The 22,456-nt window shown below is 43.6% G+C and overlaps 1 protein-coding gene across 1 annotated transcript in view; it reads left to right on the top strand.

The window, feature by feature from the left end:
- Window positions 1–22,456, top strand: part of Pkd1l1 (polycystin 1 like 1, transient receptor potential channel interacting) — a 151,820-nt gene that overhangs the window by 12,365 nt on the left and 116,999 nt on the right. The window contains exons 4-9 of the mRNA XM_029567884.1: window positions 4,830–5,152; window positions 14,458–14,628; window positions 16,529–16,648; window positions 17,142–17,310; window positions 17,782–18,021; window positions 20,481–20,613. Of these exons, the coding sequence (XP_029423744.1) occupies window positions 4,830–5,152; window positions 14,458–14,628; window positions 16,529–16,648; window positions 17,142–17,310; window positions 17,782–18,021; window positions 20,481–20,613 (1,156 nt within the window). The remainder of the gene's footprint in view (window positions 1–4,829; window positions 5,153–14,457; window positions 14,629–16,528; window positions 16,649–17,141; window positions 17,311–17,781; window positions 18,022–20,480; window positions 20,614–22,456) is intronic.

A 22,456-nucleotide genomic window follows, 5' to 3' on the forward strand; every position in this document is an offset into this window, starting at 1 on the left:
ATGTCTAGGCATGTCTAAAGCAGCAGCCAAGCATTTTAGAGAAGCTAAAAGAGCAATTAGTGGGGGTCTGGAGGGATTGGGGGGTAGTGGGTGAATGAAGAGGGTCTCAGGGTTCTACAATAGAATGGCAACAAAAGGATGAAAGAAGGTGCAGCAGCGTTTAAGGAATTCAAAGAAGACTTACTAGAGACCAAGGCAGAGAGCTGCTCCAGGTGCAGAGCAATGTAGGGATTAGATGATGAAGCCAGTTGGAAAGCTGCTAGAGAAGCTACCACAGAGCCAAGCTGCAGGGTCACTGGCCTGAGCCAGGCCTCAGAATGAGTCCAACTGCTCAGGGCCACGGCTCAGGGCCATGGGCTGTGGAGGTGAGGTATGGGGGTGATCCAGACAGACTGCAGTTTGCTGCAGCAGTGATAGGGACCAAGCTGAGCTGAAACCCTGAAGCTCTCTGCCTGTCAGTCCTCCTGATGCACACACTGAGTAGGCAGATGACAGGTCACTGGCAGCGAGGGTGTCCCCATTGAAGTGTTAGATATCGTCTTCATTATGGAGTCCATGAACTTTGCTCAGTCTGATGTGTTTCAGAAGTGGGTTCTGTTTCCACCTTATTGAGGTCTGTCTTGTTGTTTCTGCCACTTGGTGTACTCCAGGCTCAGTGGCCTGTGACCTTCCTTGTGATTCTCCTGTTTCCACCTATCGTCTTGCCGTGGTCGTGCTAGGATTTCAGATACAAGCTACTGACTCTGACTTTTCATGGGTCCTAGTTCCAGGGACTGAACTCAGGCTATCAGGCTTCATGTGGCAATCATTTTACCTGCTGAGCCATCTTGCCAACTCTCAGGTCTTTCTTTTCTGATGTGGCTATAATTTACTCATGTGCTCATATGGTACCAATCTAGTCTGGTAAGTTTATCAGTGGCACCTTGTTACTTTTAGGAATAGCTTACATATTAGTCTGTTCCTCATGATGGTACCAGACAGGTAGTGGTGTCTGTGTGCACAGTGAGGTGCAGAGTCATCCTCTCTCCATTTGCCTCAAAATGGAACTAAATGTTGCTTGTTGCTACTGTTGTGTTCAATAAGGAGGAACTTAGAACAAGGCGCAGCCTGCTCTCAACATTGGGAACTGACTTGGTGTACTGGATAGCTTTAGTTGTCAACTTGACATATCTGGGAAGAGGGAACTTCAATTGGAGAATTTCCTCTATCAGGCTGTCCTGTGGAGTAGTCTGTGAGGCATTTTCTTGAGTGTTGAGTGAGGAGGGTCCAGCCTACTGAAGTGGTGCCACCAGGCAGATGGTCCTAGGTTGCAAAAGGAAGCAGGCTGAGCAGGCCAGAGGAGAAAGCCAGTAAGCAGTGTTCCTCCTTGGCCTCTGCTTCAGCTCCTACCTCCAGGATCCTGCCTTGAGTTCCTGCTCTGGCTTCCCTCAGTGATGGACTGTGATCTGGACATTTAAGTCAAATAAACCCTGTCCTCCCCAAGTTGGCTTTGGTCACACTGTTTTTTCACAAATATTTTATGTATTATTTTTATTTTATGTGTATGCGTGCATTGCCTGCATGTAGGTAAGTACACCCAAGTTATGCAATGCCCGTGGAAGACAGAAGAGGCTGTCAGATCTCCTGGAACTGGAGTTAAAGACAGTTGTTAGCTGCCATTAGGTGCTGGGATTCGAACCCAGATCTTCTTCAAGAACAGTCAGTGTTCTTAACCACTGAGCCATCTCTCCAGCTTTTATCACAGCAATAGAGAGCTGACCAGGACACTTTGTGAACCTCGGTGTGGTAGCTCAGGGGATATATCCTGGACTTGAAAACAATTGTTAGTTGGATCTTGAAGACAGTATGCTTTGTAAAATAAGCCAGGCTAATAAAGGTAAACATGTTTGTATGACTCTACTTTCGTGAGTTTCCTAGAAAAGTCTAATTCAGAGATACAGAAAGTAGATTAAGGGTGACCAAGGGGATGGATGGAGCATGGGAGGGGAAGCAAGTAGCCAGAATGAGGAATAGACTAGAAAGCATGTCCCATGAGGAATAGCCAAAGTAACTGAGGGTGTTCCTCCTGGAGGACAGACAGTGCAGGAGGACATGCCATCAAAAGCAGCCAGGAATGGGTTCCGCCTACAGAGAGAACAGTGCATGATTCCTGCACCATGAGAGATGGTGGGGAAGCAACAAGCCAGGAGCCAGCGTGGGATTCTGAAGTTAATCTCCTGCTATAGTTCACTGTTTCTGGGAAGCCAAGTTTGTCCTCTGCAGAACTCCAGCGTGTTTCAGACAGTGAGAGGCAAGGAACACTGTCCAAACTGCAGAACCAGGATTTGTTTTCCAGGTCTCCAGTCCTCCACCAATCCTCCCCCAACCCCCGCCCCCCATGCTAGAGCATGTAGCATATATCACAGTGCATGTTGGTGAACAAGCGTGTGTAGAATGTGACTTGCTCCTAGGTGGGCACAGATTCTAGCAAATAGCTTTAACAGTGCTGTACTCTGCCCTGACGCTATCTCCCTGGTACCTGCCACAGTCCTGTGTACTTTAATTTGTAAGTAAAATCTATCTCTGATGGTATAATACCTTATGGACTGCAAGGAGCAGGCTCAGGTCACAGGGAGGGTCTTTCAGTTAAGCCTGCTTAATAATAAGATGTACCATGTTCAAGACAGCACTGGGCATTCCTCATCTTTCTGCCTTTTCTTTCTTTTAACTTTTTGATTTATTTATTTTTATTTTTATGTGTATGAGTGTTTTGCCTGCATGTTTGTAAGTACACCCATGTCATGCAGTGCCCAGAGAGGCCAGAAGAGGGCATTGGCGCCCTTGGAACTGGAGTTACAGACAGTTGTTAGCCACCATGTGGGTACCAATTCTCTTAGCTGCTGGTCCATCTCTCCAGCCCTCTGCCTTTTTTTTTTTTTATCCAGAGTCTCACACAAGTCTGCAGTTATGATCGCCTGCAACAGGAACAGCAACAGCCCCAGCTCCTGTCTCTGGTGGTTATGTGAGACGAGAAAAACAGATGGATCATTCTCTGGTCTACAGCAGGTTGGTGTCTGCCCCTGGCCCTGAATTTTCTTAGAAAACTTCTCAAGAGAGTCTGAGAACTTGCCTCAGAGCTGCTCAGTGATCCCTATTTTTCCTTTCTAAATCTATTAGATGCTTCATGGCCAGGCATAACCAAAATGTCATTATGATAAGGAGAAAAAAGTGCTGTGTCTCAGCTGCCAGCTGCGTGTGTAGATGAACCATAAATAGCAGAGGGGACAGCGTGGGGTGATAACAGGCAGTGCCCAAGTTCCTGACATTCCACCTAGCGGGTTCCCAGCTGGGTGTCCTCTTTGCTGGAAACAGCTTCATCTCATTCTCAAAGTAGTGCCAATGATGGGCTGATTTGTAAGCCCCAGCCCATACCACAGAGCCCTCAGCCCCATAGAGCACTCAGTGGCACTGGGCCAAGGTGACATAAAATTTTTTAAATGTATTTTTATGTGTATGAGTTTTTTGCCTGCATGTAAGTGCACCCAGGCCATGCAATGCCTGCAGAGGCCAGAAGAGGTCATTAGATCCCAAGGAACTGGAATTATTAGGTAATAGGAGCCAAATCCAGATTATCTGCAAGAGCAACCAGTGCTCTTAACTGCTGAGCCATCTCTCCAGCCCCTACTAAATTGACTTTTTATGTGGAGAACATGAAGTACTTGGGCCAGAGCAGGTTTCGGAGACTAATGACTTTGAACTTTCATCTTCCAGGGCAGCTCTTCTGCAGAGACCCCTGGCAGGCTGAAGAAGAACGTTCTCTGCTCTGAAGAGGACCTGGCCCATGTGCTACTTCTCAGGTCTGTCCCCACCAAGGCAGCCACCTCCCTACAGACCAGCACCCAGCCAGCCCTGTGGGATGGGCTTTCCATTTCCCCACCATTCTCAGAAAGCAGGAAGAGGGTGGTGGAGGCCACACCCCCTTCATCTCAGTCTCTGCCAATCACTAGGTGATTTGGGTGTCTTCATGGTTGGATTTCATTACAGCTGTGCTAGGAGAGTCTCAAGTCACCCTACTCCAAATGTGGTTGGCTGCCCTTTACCACCTGTGTCCTGTGTCACACGTTCCCTTTCTTTTTCAGAGCACTCTGGCTTCCAGGCCTCAGCTCTATCAGTGTGACTAGTGGGATATGCACAGCACAAGTGGAGGAGGGAAATGTGGGGTGCACCTGACCCTTGGGTCACTTCCATTCCCATGAGAGTACCTGCCTTCACTTTGAAGGGCTCTCTCCTTGGTTGGGGTTGCTAGCTCCTTAACTACTGCATAGCCAGTGTCCTCCTGCAACGGTTTTCAATAAGTCAGTGATAGAAGTCCTGTATTTCTCAGAGGCTGAAGACCAAGTAGTCTATTCTCTTCCCAGCCCCAACTCACAGCACAAGGGACTACTCATGGAAATGGGGAACTGGTGGCCCTGGACCCATAGACCACATTACACAATAACAGCAAGTAGCAACTCATGAGACACACTGGCTTTCAGTCCCTTACTTCAGTGTTTAAAAAAAAAAAGTTTGCTTTTCATTTTTAGACAGTGGTGCTCCAATGTGCTGACCTCTGTCTCTAGGGGCCATGCTGGCCCTGACTTGAGTTTCTCAACCAGTGTTCTGGGGTGCCTATCTCATGAGTGGCCAGAGATGCTAGAACTGCTGGCTGGGCGTTCACTGCAAGCACCAGGGCCTTTCCTCAGGGCACTTACACCTGCTCCCAGCCAGCCATCCCTACCCTCCCACCTCACTTGACACCCTCTTCCTGGACTCTGTGAGACCGCCCTGAAATCTGAAATTCCTTCCTGCAGTTCCTCAGACCCTCCTCCGGGCATTTCTTGCACCTGCAGCCTCCCCACACCCAGGGACAACCCGGAAAGTCGCTGTCCCCTCACACAGCATCCTCCTGAGGCTATTCCAGTAACACGTCTTGATAACGCTGGGCACCTTGCCACCTGCCGCTTCCAAGAAACAAACCCACAGGCACCTCCAACTCTGGGATTCCAGCTTCGAATGGCTTCCAGAACAGCTCTTTGTCTGCTGATGGACTTTGGGGACAGTTCTGTGACTGAAATGAGGTTGTACAAGATAACAGATGTGACCACAGTGACTGCCTACCACCAGTACGAGAAAGGTATGATATAGTGTGTTCTCTGGAAGCCTGGGAAAGAGATACCAGCCTGGGACAGCAGGCAGTGTTGAGATGCTGCCCAGCAGGAGGCCCCAGTATGTCCTTCTGGAGTCTTCTAAACCTGCCTGGTGGCTCCTGTGTGATAGAAAGTGTGTGCTCTCATTATGGGCTGTGACCAGTTCTTTTCACACTACATCCCATTAGTCTTCCCATCAGCTCCTTGGAGTAGAATAGTGAGGCTGAGAGATTAGCTCTAGGGTCACATAATCAGTACAAGGTTCTTCCCTACACAAGGCACCGCTCTAGAAACACAAAAACAACTTAAATTCCTCTTTAAGTGCACACGTGATACAGTACACCATTTTCTTTCCTTCAGTGCTTCCTTTTTAAAACATATTTTATTTATTATTTTTATTTTATGTGTATGAGTGTATTGCCTGCATGTATGTGAGTGCACCCGTGTGGTACAGTGCTGCAGAGGTCAGAAGAGAGCTTCAGATTCCCCTGGAACTGGAGTTAAGGACAGTTCGTAGTCACCATGTGGGTGCTGGGAATCAAAACTGGGTCCTCTGTAAGAGCAGTCAGTGCTCTTAACCACTGAGCCATCTCTCCAGCCCCAACTTCCTTTTGACCAAAGTGATAAAAATAAACAATGGAAAACCAGTCTTTGCATCAACATCTTGGTGTTGGACCTATTGTAAACACTTACAGCCCTGTTGGGATAGTGGGGAGGTAAATAGACAGTTCCTGTACTTACCTAATTAATGGCAAATTTAATTTTTTCCTTTTTCTTTTTAAAATTTGTTTTTTGAACATGGTCAACTCTCTCTGTGCAAGCCCACACATTTGACAAAGATACGCAGTAGACTTCCTCTTCCCACTAACCCACAGACAATGTTATCTGCTATGTCTTACATCTTGCCTCAAACTCACAGAGATCTGCCTGTCTCTGCTTCTCATGCTGGGATTAAAGGCATGCACCACCACATCCAGCCTTAACTGAGATTGTTTCTAATTTTTAAGTTTTGTAACATTGCCATGAATGTCTATCCAAGCTCATAGAAAAATTATTGCTTCAAATGCTATGTCCAATAGTAATTTTCTAGTTACTGATAAATTGCTCTCAATTAGACCTGTCTGGTTTATATTCCCATGAGCAGTGTGGATGTCAGTATGAAAGATGGTAACAGTCTCTTTCTGAAGTTTTAATTTGCATGTTATTATCTTCACATTAAAGTATCTTTTTTTAAAGCTGTATTTAGCCAAGAAGAAGAGAACTTTCATGGTTCTGTGTGACATGCTGTTTTATGAGTATTTTTCATTACTAAGAAAATTCATGTTTTTAGTATGAGAATTATAAATTGCAATTTTTTTCTCCATTTGTTTTTGTGTTTGGGCTTTGCTTATAGATGATTCTTTTCAGGTGGAAATGTTGTTTATTTGCTTATTTATTTATTGCGATGCTGGGAATTGAACCCAGGGCTTCATGCTTGCTAAGCAATGCTCTACCAAGGAACTACATCCCCAGATTGAGCTCCTAAGATTTATATCCTCATTAAAAATGTTCTTTTTACCAAATTTATAAAACAATTCTTTCATGTCTTCTAGTGTTCTTATCATGCTAGTTTTGCACATTTAAATGTTTAATATATTTGAATATATTCTGCTGTAAAGTCTGAGGTGCAGACTCCATTGAGTTTGGAATGCCTGATTATCTGACTTAAGGCTATTTGCCAAGTGATTCATTTTCCAGAAGGATCTAGAATGCTCTTTCCATCACATGCTGGCTTCCTGTCACCCTCAGGCCATCTGCAGGCTTGTTCTCTTCGGACTGCCCCATCTGTTAGTGTTTGAGCCGCTGTCATGACATTTTCTTCATGTCTCACATTTGATATAGCTAACACTCCTGGTCCCTCACCTTTCCTAGGATTATTTTGGTCATGTTTTTCCAAGTGAACTTTAGACCCATACTGACTAATATAAAGATACTTTATTGGTAATTCTCTTTGAATAGTATTTAATTTATAATTTAATTTATGCAGAATCTGTATGATCCAGAGATCCCCCTTGCTACCATTCCTCATATCTTTTTAAACAATTTATTTATTTTTATTTTATGTGTATGAGTGTTTTGTCTACATATATATAAGTGTGCCACATATGTGCAATCCCTGCAGAAGCCAGAAGAGGGCATGGAGCCACTGGACTGGAGTTATGGATGGTTGTTAGCCACCATGTAGGTGCTGGAAACCAAACTGGGTCATCTGCAAAAGCAGCCAGTGCTCTTAACTGTTGAGTCATCTCCCCGGTCCCTCTTCCTCACATCTTTAGAAGTATCTTAAAATTTTTATCCCTATAAGAGAACCAATTCCCATGAATTTGTTCTCTGATTTACACACACACAACACACAATTAAATAAATATGTGAAAAATTAAAATTTTTCTCCATATGCAACTTGCATTATAAGGCATTTTATTTTTTGTGCTATCACGATATTTATCTTCAAATTAGTTGCCACTGGGATCTACAAAGTAATAAAATTACTCTTTATTTTGTGGTCATCTGACCTTACTCAACTTGCACACTGTTTCTACTTCTGAAATATCTTCAGAAGTGGCTCCTACTCTACGTAAATGTGTTGTTTACAAACGCTGATAGGCCACCTCCCATTTCCAATGTGCACCTCTTGGTCTTTTCTCTAGTCTGATTTCACTGACACTTCTAGACCATTGTGAGCAGCATTACTGGATGATACTGGGTGTGTTTGTCATCAGACTTTTCTGTCTTCAAATTTCATACTGGATATCAGGTAGATATAATTTATCTTGATAAGGAAGTTTTCATCAAGGACTTAGGAAAAACAAGAGTGATTGAATTTGTTAACTCCTTACAGCATCCATCTGTTGAGTCGATCTTATTATTTATTTCTTCTTTAGGACTACTCAAGTCATGAGTTATATTACTAGTACTCACATCAATTCTGGAATTCCTGAGAGAGGGAGACCATGTGATTTTACCGTATCATTATTGAACATGGTGTTGAATTCTGTTTTCTAAATCTTACTCATGGGTTTTATGCTGGTGCTCATGGATGGGACTAGATTCTAGTCACTGATTTTGTGCACTCATTTTGGATTTTTCGTGTCAGTGATCCCTGGAGATCTTCACTTCCCACTCATTTTGAACAGCATCAGTAGCATTGGAAAGAGCTGTTGTCTTGAAGAATCTGCACATCCACCCTCAGACTGTGCTCTTCTTCTGCTGCCTCAGGCTAGCTTGTCACAGCTTTCTCCATTTCATCTGTTGACACTTTCTATTTCTCAAGCAGTTTATTCTTTTAAGCCCTATGTGCTTGGGCTGTTGCCATACCTTTTATATAAGTCTTCAAATATATTTGTATAGCAGTCAGCAAAGTAAACCCTTCTGGTTCTTATTTTCATTGATATCTTACTTCCTTTATTTTTTATTTTATTCTTTCTCCTTTTTTTTGAATTAAATAGACCAATTTGCCTTAGTTTACTTAAAAAAAAGTAACTTAGATTTTATTTATTCTATATTTTTCCTAGATTATTAATTTCTGCTTTGATCTTTATTTTTTCTTCTTGCTTTTATGTTCTTTTCTTATTTTCTTTTTTGAAATATTTATTTATTTATATTTTATGTGTATGAGTGTTTGCTTGCATGTAACTGCACCACATGCATGCAATGTCTGCAGAGGCCAGAAGAGGGTGTTGGAGCCCCTGGAACTGGAGTTACAGATGTTTGTTGGCTGCCATGTGATGCTGGGAACAAACCTAGGTTTTCAACAAGAGCAGCTAGTGTTCTTAACTGCTGAGCCATTTCTCTCCAGCCCCTTCTTTTCTTTTCTTTTGATTTTTAAATTTATTTTATTTTATGTATGACTGTTATGCCTACACATGTGTAAGTGTACCCATGTCATTTAGTGCCTGCAGAGGACAGAAGAGGGTGTCAGATCTCCTGGAATTGCGGTTACTGACAATTATTAGTCACCATGTGGGTACTGAGATTCAAACCTGGGTCTTCTGCATGAGCAGCCAATGCTTTTAAGTGCTGAGCCATCTTTCCAGCCTCTTTCTTATTTTCTGAACATAGCCACATGCCATATGGCCCCATGATGTAGCTTGATAAACATTTTTTCTCTACTATTTTGATTTTTTTCGAGTTCTGAAGTCATCTTTGTAGTTTAAAATGCAGTCAATGTTAGAAATTTCAGGACTGCTTGGAAGGTTATAGTGAGTTATAGCCTGTGTCTGTCTTAACCAGCTAGGTGCCCGGGCTCCAGGATCTGCCATGTGCTGAGCCCCTGTGCCACCCAACTTCCTGGGACTCATCACCACCCAGCTCCACTAATGGAAAGACTGTTGAGAGAGAGAGAGAAGGAAAGAAGGACAGCAGGTGAGGGAGAGAGAGGGAGGAGGAGGAAGAGGAAGAGAAGGAAGAAGGGAGGGAAGAAGGAAGGGAAGGAGAAGAGAAATAGGAGAAGGAGGAGGAAGAGGAGAAAGAGGAGGAAGAGGAGGGGGAGGAGGAAGAAGGGAGGAAGAGGGGGAAGAGAGATATAGAGAGAGGCATACAGAGACAGAGATAGAGAAAGATCTTGAATAAGACGGCAGTAAGGATCAGGATCAGTAGCTAGGGACTGTGACACAAGGGGCTGGCACCCTGTCCTCAGTAGGATGTTCAAACCTGCTCTTTACCTTTCTTTACCGTTTGCCTCTATTCCTTGAATGAACCCAGGTGGCCCAAGCCTCTTACTTTCTCTGTCCCAGTGCGTCCTTCACTTGGAGGCCCCCTTTCCATGGGTCATGGGCTGTCACTCTCACCTCATCACATGGCCCTCCACAATTCTGGACATCCTTCCTCTGTCCACTCATGGGAACCCTTGTCCTAGATGGTTCCTTTTCTAGTGTCAGGTTGGCTTTGGAGTATGAGTGCTACTGGTCATTTTTACTTGAGATGGAGTTCAGTGAATTTTCCTTTATTGGAAAGATTGTTAAAGCTGTTATTGTCAAAGAAATTTTGAATGTTTGTCTGATATTTGAAAGATGTGTGGCTTTGTCTTAGTTGATCTCTTTTTTAAAATAAAAAATATTATTTATTATTTTTATTTTATGTGTATGGATGTCGTCATGCAATGCCCGTGGAGGACAGAAGAGGCTGTTGGATCCCCTGGAATGGGAGTTTTGGACAGTTGTTAGCTGCCATGTGGGTGCTGGGCTTCAAACCCAGGTCTTCTGCAAGAACCAGTGTTTTAACCGCTGGGCCATCTCTCCAGCCCCTTAGTTGATCCCTTTTACTTAGATCATGTCCTTCGCCTGTTTCTTTAGAGCAGCCATTGGGTACCCACTGAGTAAGGGTATCAGTATAATCCCTTCTTCTCCTCCCCACTCTTATCTTGGATTTCAATTATTTAAATGATCTTTGTTAGTCTTTTTGTTTGTGCTCCAATGTGTGCTTGAATTTTTCTTAATTGTAGGTGTGTATGAATTTGGGTTGCGAGCGGTGTTTGACTTTTCTCGTCACTGTGGCAAAATACCTGACAAGATCATTAAGGGAAAAGGGTTTATTTGGGCTTCAGTTTGAGGAGATACAGCCCATCCCAGTGAGAAGGTGTGCTTGGCAAGGGTCTGCAGCTATGGAAGAGACGGCAGCTGGTCACATTGCCTCCAGTCAGGAAGCAGAGAGATGAATGCTTGTGCTCAACTGCCTTTCTTTCTTTCTTTCTTTCTTTCTTTCTTTCTTTCTTTCTTTCTTTCTTTCTTTTTTTTATTCAGTCTTGAACTCTAGCCCGTTGAATACTGTTCTGTACATTCAAGGTAGGTCTTCCCTCAGTCAAACTTTCCTAGGATTGTGTGTTTCCGTGGTATTTCTACATCCAGTCAGGTTGATAATGAAGTTTAGCCATCAGCAGTTCCTAATGAGTGGTCCATGTCACTCTGCCACCCCCACCTCTTCCTCTCTGTCCTTCCCAACTTCAGCTTGCTATGTAATTTCTACATTGTCAGGACATCATATTGGTATTTTGACCACCACCAGCACCCTTAAGTCCTTATACTGTTTTCTTGAGAAATCTAGTCATTTATCCATTCCATTCCTGCTCGTAGTGGTGGTCCTCCATGTCTAGGGAGCTTGATCATTGTCACTAGAGTCTGTCTTGAGGTGCAGATTCCTAGGCCTGCCCTGGCCTCCAGGTCCCTGGCACCTATGCCTTTGATGCCCTTCCATATGCCCCTGCATTCTTTCTTAGGCTGCAATGATTCTAAAACCAGCCCCTTTCCTTCCTTCTTACAGGTAGCTTACTGTTTCTGTCTCTGTCAAAATAATTACATCTATATTTGACACTTCCACAACTTCACCAGAATGCACATGCTTCCATATTGACCATTCTAGATCAACTTTCCCTGGGACACCGCATACCTTTTCATATGTAGACATGCACTTATCCTTCAGTGTTTCAAGAAAGATTTATTCAATTATATCTTACAGTTTTCTGTTCCAGCATTTGACTTTTGTTTGTGGCATTTTTTTATAGATCTGTTAAGTCTGTCTTGTTTTGTCCAGTCTTGTTTTCCCTTTATTTTCCTTTTCTTCTGATGTTCCTGCCATTTTCTTCTCTATGTCTTTTCTTCCATGTTGTGTGGTATCTATTCTCCAGTATGTTCTTTGGAATGTTGCTTTCACGTCTGTTTCTGCTCATCCATCACAGAAGATGATGATTCCCCAAACTGTTCAATCTTTTCATCTTCCTTGAAAGGCATTTTTGTTGGGAAGTGGTCTTAATCTATTCGAGCATCTTCTGAAGCTTTCCTCTTAACTCCTGCAGCATCTTACGTACTCTGAGTGGTCCTTTCTCCCACCCTTCCTCCTCTTTCTTCCTTTCCTCACTTCCTTTTTGCTTTCTTTGTGACAATTCTCATAATTACATCCATTTTTTCTGCACTAGCTGTCTGCAGGTGATGCTGCTCATGACGTCACAGCCAAGTCCTTTTACTGCGGAGTTCTCCCTTTACAGCATCTTCCCCCTTTAACCTCCAGCACAGTTCCTGCCCACCCATGCTTGATTTTGCCACTTATAAGCAGCTTTCACATTGATTTTGTATTCCAAACATGCTTGGCTACCTCTTTTTTCACACAAAACGTGTTGCATTTTTGTTCATTTTTACGCTTTCTTCTTTTGTATGATGCCTAGAAGACTAAATGGAAGATTAGGTTCAAGTCAGAACTTACTCTATTGATGTTAAACATATACAACTTTAATATGTGTCAATTGGGTTTCCTTATTAAAATAAAATAATGAGTTGGTGTCTTATCTCCCCCTAGAGGTTAAGCTAAAAGCTTACTTGTAAGCAAAATCTCCTGGGATCTGAGGTCAAACTCCTGAATCCATGCACATAGTTATTAGATAAATCGCCTTTCTGATGCTGTAGTAATGAAATTTTCCTTTTAAAATGAAGAGCAATGTATTGATTCACCCATATCATAGCTCTTGATGAAGTCTTGGTCCCTGTGAACACTATGGCTGGCTCTGATGTCGGTTTCGCTTTCTATTTATTAAAATCCATGTGCAGACTTTTGTTGGGCCCTGTTGTGAGCAGCAGTGATTTAAGAAAATTGGATAAAGTGATCTGTGATGTTTCAGCATGTAAGATGCAGCTTCTAAGGACTAAAAGCTGGAGAAATGTGCCCCTTCTTATGTGCTTAATTGAGCCTAATTAAGATATAGGATGCCGTCTCTCTGGCCTCTGCTCAGCACATAATTTCCAAATCCCATCTACCATTACATTCACTCATTTTCTCTGTAGACAAATATTTTCTCCTCTGAAATGCTGCTCCTTCTTTTATGCATTATGTTGCCACCAGCAACTCCCTCAGACAGTGAGCAGAGAGGAAAGGCTGTATTCATTCCTAAGGAACAGCATACTCTGGACCTAGGGAAAACTATTTATTTATTTATTTATTTATTTATTTATTGGTTTCAGTTTCCATTGTGCAAAGCATCACTGATCATTTCACAAACATCTATTGTGCATGTACTGAGTGAAATATGATGAGCTTTCAGGACTAGAAAGACAAGGACTATAGTGTGTTTGGAAGTGAAACACAACCCCAGCTCTCTGAACAAGTGCCTGATGGAGCCCCTTGTTCTGCCTGGGACATTTAAAGAGGTCATGGTAGGCAGGAGTTGGCAGGTAGAGACATGAGGCTTGCATGATAGGGACTTGTAAACTGAGAGAGGGCTGGGAAGGGGAACCTTTTCTGTGTGGATGATGAATGAGGTGGTGGGGAGCAGGTACAGAATTGGGAATGGGTCATTGGGACCAGCTGAGGACACTATTCTGTGACACAGCAGGAGTCACCTAATATTTTAAGGCTAATGGATGGCAAGATCAAATGTATAACTTAAGAATATTAGGTAGCAGATTGGGATTAGAGAATTTCTAAAGGCCTTTCTAGTCCAGAGGAAATGTATCAGTATCTGTCACTGTGAACAGAGCACCTGAGATAACTTAGTACCTTAAACTTATAGCTCTCTTAGGAGTTCTTTGTGCCTGGGCTGGCCTCAAAGGGCTCATCACAGATCTGTAGCCAGCTCCCAATCAGCAAGATGGCCATTCTCCCAGAGATGTCTGGCTCCGTGGAGAAATTGAGTCATGTTTCTCCTCCTTGGAGACAGCTGTTTCCCATGGTAGCAATGACCAGTCCAAATACGAGCAAGAGAGGACAGGTTAGATGTGCAAGCCTATGTAACTCCTTTGACTATGGGATGGGCAGGAATTGAAAAGAAGAATAGTAGGTTCTACCACTTAATGAACCACAAAGTCATGTTATAGTCATATTGTAAGGGCAAGAAAACATGGTCAGGGCTTGGGGTTATTTCTTAAATCGGTAACAATCCTTTGATATATACGATTAGGATGTTTATTTACATATGTATATCAAATATGCACATACACAGTCACCTATTTGTAAGGTAGCCACCCTCTGTTTTCACACTGTTAATAATTCCTGATGCACAAGATAGGCTACATCAGCCTCTAGACCTAGTGCAAAAAATGAAAAGTGCTATTTACAACATTATTAAGAATTTTCAAACAGTAGACCATTATGCCACACATAGCCACATTGAGCGTGGGACTCTATATGCTGTATACATTGCAAATAATGAGAAAAATCTCATTTACAGTGTCAGTCCCCCCGACCCCCCACCCCATTATGACTGTCCTGGAGATGTTAGTTCTGATGCCCATCTAAAAATTCATCAAATGTCCATTTTATTCTCTTTTTCCAGAAGGATTCTACAAGCTCAGGGCTGTTGTTCATGACTTTCATGGAACTGATATAGAGCTGGGGCCTTATTATGTGGAAACTGGTCATGAGAATGTGTCTGTGTTCATGAATTCCAGTACTGTCCATGAGGGTGAAGCTCTTTTCTTTGCTGACTTCCTCTCAAAGCAGAAAGGTAAGAGCCATGTCCAAAAACTGAGTGCCCAGACCTCTGCTGTGCACACAACTTGTCTTTGCTTTAATTACCCCCATTCAAGTTTCAGCCATCCCAAATTCCATCATCTAGAGTGACACATTGAGTATTGGAAGAGATGAGATAATATTATACAGTGTTCTGACCTCAAGGAATTTGTAATTCAGTAATGATATGTTGATATGTGTACTAAAAAATAGAAGATACAGAAACTTGGCCAGAGAAGAGCTTGGCCACGTGGCTGAGAGGTCCCAGGATAGGATACTATGGGGACTGTGGGGCAGGTACTATGTCAGGTAGAAGAGGTATATCCAGTAAACTATGAGGAACTATGAGGACATTATGGCAGATGGCAGAGCCATAGCCAAAGCCAGGAGTGACGGTGTATGCTCACGTGTGTCAGGAACTCTCACTCCTCTGGTGTCTCCTCACACTTGCCCCACACCTACCTGTGCAACAGGTGTCCTGTTCTTCTGCTGGTTTTGTGGAAGGACAGTCTAAAATTCAGAGTCCGGAAGGAGTCAACAGAGAGACTCCAGTCAAGAGTTATGGAGGAAACATTTAGAACACTTGATAGGAGAGCCAGAGGGAAGCAGCTCAAATGGATGGAATTATGGACTTGCTTTCTCCAGAAATGGGAAAAAGGAGAACCAGTGGTAGATGCATCCTGAAGAACTCATTCATCAGAATCCTTATTACCGGTACCACATGTTGCCTGTGCATTTCCCTACAGTGCTGGTGAGAAATTCCCCAGCTAAGCATTATGTAGTACCGAAAAGGATTTTTTTAAACCTATCAGTCAGTGCACCGTAGCCAGCCAGTTGGTCATTTATAGTAACTTGTCTTATCTAAACTTTGAATAAACAAACAGCTGATCTAGCCAGTGGGTGAGCACAGGTCATGGGTTTTGTGGGTTTTGTGCAGAGATTGAGAATCAGATGCGAATCTTTTTTTGAGACAGGGTCTCCCTATAGCCCCAAGAGCCCGGAACTCACTATGTAGACCAGGCTGGCCTTGAACTCACACATCTCCGCCTGCCCCTGCCTCCCAAGCGCTGGGCTCAAAGGTGTGCACTACCATGCCCAGCCCAGATTTGAGTTTCGATCTAACTCAAAAGACATGTGACTTGAATGTCTTTGTGCAAATCCATAAATTCTCCTTCCTCACACTCGTGACATCAGACGGTGGTCAGGATTAATTTTTAGTCATTAGTGAGAAAATATAACTGGTATTCATTGAGTAAATTTCAAACAAATCTGCATGCATTCCATTTTACTTAGGCTATAAATAAGCATTTTCTATTTATAAAAAGAAATGTTATAGAGAAAAACAGCAATCATAATTTTAAAACACACCTCCCTTTTTAGTATCCCTAAATGATTTGATTCAAACTTCCCTAAACATGCTCTCTTCTAGGATCTGATTCAATTTTTGATATTTGCCTTCCCATACATATATGCATATATGTATGCAGTGTGTATCTATGTCTGTGTGTGCACAAAATATCGCATTATATTTTAGATGAGTTAGATGCATGAGGCTTATTCTTGGACTCCCATTTAGGAACCACTGTGATGTGGAGACTGGTCAATACACATACACTGGATAAATACATTTAAAACCAGGCCAGCTAGCAGCAGAGTTGATACACTACAAAGGAAGTTATGTACTCACTGCTGTATCAAGAGTTCTCTGGAGAGACAAAAATTATTTGGAGAAAATTTTAAAGAGAAATCCTGTGACAAAATTCTTATTTCCTAGGCCTCTCTCATTCAGAATATTTTTAAAAATCCATCAGAATTCAAAGAGAAAAAGTTAAAAATGAGAAATATATGTGTGTTTAAGAAAAGTCAATAAAGTATTTTTCTTTTTCTTGTTTTAGGCACTGTTGTGATGCATTCTTTTTCATCCATCTCTTCATATAATGTGTCTTTTATTTCTCAGACCCAAGTGGGCAGCAGCCAGGCTTGGCTTGGTGTGACTGTTAGCTATAAGATGCAGTGTAAGTTTCTATTGTAATTCCAGATGCAACCTCATCTCAGCTTCCGACTACTGAAGCCACAGGCAGCCTGGGTTCTGCTGTCATCTCAGCCTGAGACCATCCCGCTGGCCCTTCAGCAGGGTCTTTTGAATCTGCAGGCTGTTCTAGGACTTGCCTAGAAACCCTAGGCTACGAGGTTCCCATCAGAGGGTGGAGAAAGTGGACTGTCGTGCAAACATCTGCTGCCTTCCATTTCATACCACCCAAGCAGCATTCCCAAAGGAGCCAGCCATGTTGCCTCATGAGATGTTACTGGTGGCCTTCACATTTGCACCTCTTGCCTGCACCTCCTGCCCAGGCTCTACAGTGTCCCCTGGCCCAGCCCTGCACTCACATTAAGAGGCTCATTCCCACTGTTCAGTCCTTGGCTAAGTGGCCAAGTAGGGGGTCCTTTTCTCAGGGGTTGGTTTCCAGCACTCTGTGCTGATATCACTCTGTCTACTCTTTGTCACAGCTGTGTCCGTGTACACCGATGGAACCATATTTGCAGCAGACACAGACATCACATTTGTGGCTGTTACCAAGGAAACTACACCCTTGGAGTTTTCATGGTATTTCGGAGATGACCAACCAGTGAGGACAACTTCCAGAACCATTAGGAGAAGGCTGAGCATCCCGCAGTGGTCTGTTAATATGGTTGTCAGTGGTGATGTAGCCAACAGTTAGGACAAACAGTATCCTGCCAACATCAAAATAATTTTAATGGTGTCATCGTTGTGTTATAACCAGCCCCTAAGTACCTCTGTGAATTGAGCTTAGCTATAAGACGTAAAAGATGAGGGACTCACTTCCCTTCAGGGAACACTGAGCAACAGGCTGATCCCAGGTTCAAAAATCATCTCAGCCACCCATGTGACCTAGAGCATGCTTCCTCAAAGAAGGGAGGAGTGCTGTCCCCATTTAGAGAACTGAACCAAACAGTGATAAAGAGAAACTAAAAATTCTGCTCTACCTCGACCTTGATAAAGTGTAAATCACTAGTTACTGGGCTGATTTCCACAAATTAGGCCCCCAGTCCTGCCTATCTACTGATGGAAATTCTCCACATCTTGTCATGTGTATGCAAACATCCTGCCCTTGTGCCCCATCCTCAGGTACCACATCATGGTCAAGGCCTCCAGCAGGATCGGTAATGTGGTCTCTGAGCCCCACCTCATCAGAGTGCAGAAGAAAATCATAGCCAATCGGCTCATGTCCACTGCCTCAGCTCTAGTAAATGCCAGTGTGTCCTTTGAGTGCAGGCTCAACTTTGGCACAGATGTTGCTTACCTTTGGAACTTTGGGGATGGCGCTGTCAGCCTGGGGAGCAGCTCCATTAGCCACATCTATAGCAGGTGAGCCCATGCAGGGCAGGTGAACTAGCTGGCTGAAGGTGGTTCCTGCAGTTGACTTGTGAAGGATCGATGTTTGAAACCCCACAGTCCATCCTCCAGGTGATGCATACGGTGACAAACTGGGCCTGACTAGGGCTCTACAGGAGCTTACTGTCCAAGGGAAGGGGAGAGCAGATAGAAGCCTTCAGTCCAGGGGAATGTCTTCAAAGGAGATACAACATGCACAGCTTCAGAGGCTAGACACCCATGCTTAGACATTTTCAAGCAAACTGAAGGGGAAATCTTGAGCAAGAGATAGCCAGAGGAAGACTGGTAAGGGGCATCAACAGAGACCCAAAGGAAGGACCCTATTGGGAAAGGTCTGCAGTGGCAGTCAGGTGTGCTTGGGAGAAGAGGTAGGGAGGTGGGTAATTGAAAGAGTAAGGTGCCCAGAGAATACTGTAAAGGGCCTCTGTGTCAGAAGGTAGAGCATGAATGCTCCCTTTAATAAGGCCCACTGTTTGCCTAGAATAAGGCACTATGGAGATAATCATGTGTCACTTAACAACTAAAGGCATTCTGAGAAAATGTCATTCGTTGGTTCTGTCAGTGTGCAAACATCACAGGGTGTGTTTACACAATTCTAGGTGGCATAGGTCAGTCACTTGATGTGGCATTTGATGTAATCAAGAAAGGATGGAAATATGAGCTTCACAAAGCCACTACCAGATATCAATGTATGCTATTTTACAGGAAGCATTTCTTTTTGTCGGTAGAAGGAATACACTCTAAAACAGTAATGAAAAGCATAGTATACTAAATACGTAAGCCAGCAGGATAGCCATTCATTATCGTCAGTTACATACTGTACATCATTCTCTGTGTTAGAATGCTTTCATATGACCAGCAGCATTTGCAGCCGTGTTTACTGGGCATCACCACAAACATGAGAGCAATGCATTGCACTCTACGTTACCACAGCTATGGTATCACTAGTCAATAAGAAATTTTCTTCCTTACTGTAATCTGAGGAGGCCCTGTCATGTCATATGTAATACCTCAATGACCACGCTGTCTTTATACAGCACATGGCTGGATTAGAAAGATAAGTTATACCTGGGTGCCTTTGTCCCAAAGCAGTGTCTTCTGGAGGGTTTTCTCCAATGGAAAAATCATAGATGCAAATGACACTGAAAGCTAGGTGTATGGTAACTTGCAAACAGACGGGCCAATTGCTCCCATCTGAGTCTCTGGCTAAAGTGAGTCCTAGGTTCTAAGAGGGATAAGACCTCTCAAGTGCCCAGTCTTCACAGCTGTAAGAAACAAGCATGGCCGAGGCTGAGCTTCAGACTGACATGCAGCTGATACAGAGAAACATTAGAGCGTGCAAAAGCATCCAGACTTGTGTGGCAGAGACACCAAGAAATGCTGGAAGCTTCCCTCAGTGCAGGGTATCCAGAAGAGCCCATGTCTGCAGACTCTTCTCATTTTCATGGGGAATCTTGTTCTATTACTAGTCACAATTCATGACTTCTCTCTTGGAAATGGATTCTTAGGCACAGAAGGAATTGATCAAAAGTGCCTGATGGATTTGACATGCTTGAGCTCAGGCACCAAAGATGTGCTCTGTGGCTCCAGCAACCCTCTGGAAATGACAGTGTCTGGTGTCACCTCTAGTGTTTGCCCTATCCCACAGCCTGAGTCCACTATGCAGAATCATCCTCCTTTGAGGGCCTGCCTTTCTTCCTGAGGCCTGAGGATGGCAGATGGCATTCTGGCTGCTACAACTCAAATTTTTAGTCTTCTGATGGGACTGCTTTTATGTTCCAAATTCGAAAGTCTTGAATTATTGTCCATTGTACATAGCTGGTTATATCAATGTGTATTTCCTTAGTAAAGCATCACCCACCTGGTCCAAGCTGCCTGATTCCCACTGCCCTGTGCTACATCTCTCCACAGCCGAGAGCTTCCACCCTCCCCAGGAACTAGATGATGGTTCAGATCTGGAACCTATCCTGTACCTTCTGAGTTCTCAGGGTTCTTAAGAGACAGGTCAGGAAACCTAACCCTTAGAACAGAGACTAGAACAGAAAGATCGTGCCCAGAGACCCTCAGGTTTGGGTCAGGAAAACTTTAGGGCCCAACCATTGGGTGGCCCTATGGTCAACAGTGGACTAAGCCATGGCTACTGGGAGCAATATGTTCTTACCAGGATATGTTAGGTTGTTTGGAGCATGTAAGTACCAGTTGACTAGGCATTGGGCTTCACCTATACAAGGTGGACAGCTGCTCTGTCAAGTACACAGAGAATGGCTTCTGTGGAGATCAACCTCTTGACTCAAGTCTCTAAAATCCTTACTCAATGTGCTCACTTGCCATCAGATACAGCAACCACTGATCTCAGATGGTTATGGAAAGGGAACGAGGGCTGATGGACAGCCACCTTGAGCTCTTCATTTCTTTGTTTCCCATCCTTCCAGGGAGGGAGAATTTACCGTGGAGGTCCTCGCCTTCAATAACATCAGCTCTGCTGCCCTAAGAAAGCAGCTTTTCATCGTTGGTGAACCCTGCCAGCCACCCCCAGTGAAGAACATGGGGCCTTTGAAGGTGCAGGTAGGGTTAGAAATCATGCCCAGCCTCATCACCAGGCCCTCCAAATCCCTGAGCTCCTAAGGAATGAAGGAGACTTTGTTGCCTTTGCTCTGCTGCACTTGACACAAAGGAACCCCTGTGAGGGCTTTGGAGCCACTGGCTGGTCCCTGAGCAAGGGAAGCCTGAACAGGATGGGAAAGAGGCCCGGGGGAGAGGGCACCAGACTTCTCTGCGTGAATAAGTCCTTTATTGCCTACGTGACTCTGTTGTTCAGCACAGCTTGCTTTGAGTAGTTCCCACTCCTCCCACTTCTTTTCGATTGTACAGAGAACTGTAGCATTTCCAAGCAGAAGGAAAATTTGACACCATGATGGAAAGAAATGGCCAGTTATTTGCTCAGTGCTAACTAGAGTAGGAAAAAGAGGTCGCTGTTATTTCTTCTACTCTTTTGAGGTCTTTGATTTCAAGCACTTTTATTTTCAGGTCAAAGGTGTTTAGCCTGACACATGGGAATCAAAATCCATTACCAGCATTTGCTAAAATGCTTTCTCTGACAGATCAGCTGCTGGCCCTACATTATTTATTTATTTATTTATTTATTTATTTGAGACAGGGTCTCCCTGTAGTCCCAGCTGGCCTGGAACTCACTATGTGGACCAGGCTTGCCTTGAACTCACAGAGTTCCACCTGCCTCTGCTTCCTGAGTGCTGGGATTAAAGGCGCGCCACCACGCCCACCACCCTACTTGATTTTTAGTGATGGCATAGTATTAGGTCATATGCACAAATCTCACCATTTACCTTATCCCCATTACTGAGATTTGATTATTTTTGACTTTCTATCACTACAAATAGCATGTAGCACTCTGTGCACACATCCTTCCACATATTCTTGGTATTTCCATGTCGCAGAGCTGAGGGAAAGAATGTCCCAGCAACTTTGTTTGTTTTCCCAAGTACTGCTATGCACCTCCAGTGCAGCCATGCGAAGAACTTTCTATCACTACAAATAGCATGTAGCACTCTCTGCACACATCCTTCCACATATTCTTGGTATTTCCATGTCGCAGCATGGAATGTCCCAGCAACTTTGTTTGTTTGTTTTCCCAAGTACTGCTATGCACCTCCAGTGCAGCCATGCGAAGACCCAACTTCCATTCCACTGGGAATTATATAGTTTTAGTACATCTTATTTCCAATGTGTGTTCAAAGTCTGAAAACTAACACTGCAGTATTACAAATTGCTATCACTCATACCTGAGTATGGGTGGCTTTGTGACAAAGTTTAAAATGAAATCGTATTCAGAGTGAAAATAATAAACAGTATTTAACCATAATTCAAATTATGTAGAAAGTTATCTAGAGAACACAAAAGGTAAATTCCCATTTCTATGTGTGCTAAATTCTTAGCGTCCTCCAGGGGGAGCCTTTAGACCAGGCATCAGCCCCAGGTGAAGTAAAGTCAAGCCAAGGGTGTTAAGGGGAGGCTACAGCTGCCAGAGGGTGGGGTGGGGGACAAAAAGAGCTTGGGAAGGCTAGCACGGCCATGAGTACAATAACAGTAATAAATAATACACAACAACTAAGTGATTAAATGAAATTCTGATGCATTCAAACCTTGTCATCTTTCCTTTGAAATTGTTCCATTAGTTTTATGCTTGTGTTTTTCCCATTATGAGTGTGCAATATAAATACTTATTTTTCTTGATTTTATATTTTTGCTATTTACTTTGGTCTATAAAACAGATGTAAAAGTTGCTGAGCAGGGTAGTGCATGCCTGTAATCCCAGCACTCAGGAGACAGAAGCAGGTAGATCCCTGAGTTCAAGGCCAGCCTGATCTACATAGTGAGTTCCAGATCAGCT

This window comes from Nannospalax galili, unplaced genomic scaffold, assembly GCF_000622305.1.
Source record: "Nannospalax galili isolate Female #2095 unplaced genomic scaffold, S.galili_v1.0 scaffold321, whole genome shotgun sequence".
NCBI lineage: Eukaryota > Metazoa > Chordata > Mammalia > Rodentia > Spalacidae > Nannospalax > Nannospalax galili.